We start from the raw sequence: 2,568 nt of genomic DNA, 5'->3' as shown, positions 1-2,568 counted from the left end.
TAACATTCTTTGCCCCTCAGAGTTTTTTTTTCAACAGGGAAAAATAATTCTTTCTTATTTTGGCACAAAGCCAGTAATTTTGAGGGGAGGGGGTGAGTCAATTACATTGACCCCAGTACTTGACTGGTACTTTATTTTTGTTAAACCCCACCCCAATGGAATGAAAGGCAAAGCTGACTTTAGTGGGATTTGAACTCAGAATGTGATGAACTGGAAGAAATGCTGCAAAGAATTTTGTCTGACATTGTTACGATTCTGCCAGCTTACTCCTTTTTTATAGAGAAAAAAAACCAAACAAACAAAAACAAATAATAACAATAATATTGCTTTTTGCATGGGCACTGGGTTGAAAAAAATTTGGGGATAGGGGTTACTCCATTAAACTGACCCCTGTACTTCACATGTACTTTATTTATCAACCCCAGAACATTGAAAGGCAAAGTCAACTTCAGCAGGATTTGAACTCGGAAGATAAAGCGGTAGAAAAAAAATACTACCACAAAATATTTTATCTAATAACATTATCACCATTACCTTCATCGTTTAATGTCCGCCTTCCATGCTGGCATGGGTTGGACGGTGTGACAGGAGCTGGCCAAGTAGAAGACTGCACCAAACTTCTGGGTCTGGTTTGGCATGGTTTTCATGGCTGGATGCCCTTCCTAACACCAACCAGCCCAAAAGATCTATTTTTTTACATAACAACCATATGTCCACACTACGCTTCTCTCTCACTGTCTATCTTCCCACCAGGGGAAGCCTCGTATTTACCTCTTCAGCAAGACACTTGTTCCTGTTCCTCCATCATACTTCAGTACTATAATCACACTCAGTCAAGGTGGAGGAGGGTCTTATCTGGCGAGTAGTTGGTGCCCTCACTAGTCCAGGTGCCACACCAAAAGCACCCAGTACACTCTGTAAAGTGGTTTGGTATTGAGAAGGGCATCCAGCTGTAGAAACCATGCCATAGCAGACAGTGGGCCCCAATGCAGCCCTCTGGCTACTGGGATCCTGCTGAACCATCTAACCCATGCCAGCATAGAAAAAGGGACATTAAATGATGTTGGTGAATAATCACCATCATTATCATCGTTGTCATCACTATTTGCACAATACAGGGACAGTAGAGTGTCAGAACTGGAAGAACATTGGACTACAAAACATTGTGTGATATTTGTTCTAGTTCTCTATGTTCTGAGTTCAAACCCTGCCAAGGCTCTACTTTGACTTTCATGTTGCTGTAGGGATGTTGGGGTGGGGACCTTAAGACAAAAGTCCCAGGCCAGTATTGGCAGGGGAAGTGGGAGAGAAGGTTTCAATGAAACTCTCACCACCACCACCACCACCACCACCACTGCAACTCATATTTGTGGCCCTATGCTTAAGTGGCACCAATTTCTGGCCCCTGTGCCTATGTGGCACCAACTTGTGGACCCAGTGCCTGTTACTTGTGGCCCTGTGCTTCTGCTAGAAACGATTATTTACACGGTACAACAACAACAACAACAGTAACACCAGCAGCAGCAGCAGTGACACAAGGCATTGAATTCTATAAAATGTTGTACAACAGTTCCTGTACAAAAGTTTGGAAAAAGACAGGGTCACACTGTTCTTTTTATTATTGTTGTTCATGTTGTTGCTGCTGCTGCTGCTTAAATTGCTTTCTTCTTCTTCTTCTTCTTATTCATCATCATCATCATCATCATCATTGTCAGCATGTTTGTTCAGTTTACTTCCTCATTTCGTAAGCATTGTGCTTATCTTCACTTTGCCGTCCAACGACCCGGTCAAACAGATGCGGGTGTCAACTGACGGGGACCAATCGACAGTTGTCACTAAGCCCTGGTGGCCCTTCAATAGCATGTGTTTATCAGCGTAACACCCTGACGAACCTTCGGAATTTATCTGCAAATGGTAGAAGAAAGAAAAACATGAGAAGCAAAACTTCTAAAACTACACAGATGAAAGAAAACTTCAGAAATGCATCTATAGAGGGTGGAAATTCTATTTATATATATATAAGGGCATAACTATACAAGAATGCCTCACGTTAACTACCGTAATAAACACATTTTTACTGAATGCGAGGAAATGCAGCCTTCAAAGAAGCTAGCCTTTTAAAAACAGACTGAACTATAGATCGCCGATTTCGTGATCATTATAGTAATATATAATCTTCACTCGTTAGTATAGTATAGTCAAGACACATAGAAATAAGCAAAAAGATCAACATTCCAAACGAACACCTCATGTATTCTGGAAGACTACATATAAGAAGATTGGTTATCCCTATATATCTATGAAAAAGGCGGGCTTTTCGAGCTGCACTTCGGTACCATGTCTTTTTAATCGGAATAAAATTCAGCACTGAATATATTCCGGTTATATATTTAATTAATACAATAATGTTCATTTCTATGTGTCTTGACTATACTATACTGACGAGTGAAGATTATAATGATCACGAAATCGGCGATCTATAGTTCAGTCTCTTTTTAAAAGGCTAGCTTCCTTGAAGGCTACATTTCCTCGCATTCGGTAAAAATGTGTTTATTACGGTGGTTAATG

The 2,568-nt window shown here is 40.6% G+C and overlaps 1 protein-coding gene across 2 annotated transcripts in view; it reads right to left on the bottom strand.

The window, feature by feature from the left end:
* Positions 1-6: 6 nt before the first annotated feature.
* LOC106867412 (WD repeat-containing protein 91) overlaps positions 7-2,568 on the bottom strand; it is a 35,945-nt gene continuing 33,383 nt past the window's right edge. For both annotated transcript variants that reach the window (XM_052975655.1, XM_052975656.1), the window contains one exon: positions 7-1,905. In XM_052975655.1, the coding sequence (XP_052831615.1) occupies positions 1,738-1,905 (168 nt within the window). In that variant the 3' untranslated portion in view covers positions 7-1,737. The remainder of the gene's footprint in view (positions 1,906-2,568) is intronic.

The sequence above is a fragment of the Octopus bimaculoides genome, chromosome 22 (genome assembly GCF_001194135.2).
Source record: "Octopus bimaculoides isolate UCB-OBI-ISO-001 chromosome 22, ASM119413v2, whole genome shotgun sequence".
NCBI classification, from domain to species: Eukaryota; Metazoa; Mollusca; class Cephalopoda; order Octopoda; family Octopodidae; genus Octopus; species Octopus bimaculoides.
Note: the sequence above shows the minus strand (reverse complement) of the source record. Positions and strands in the feature narration are given on the sequence as shown.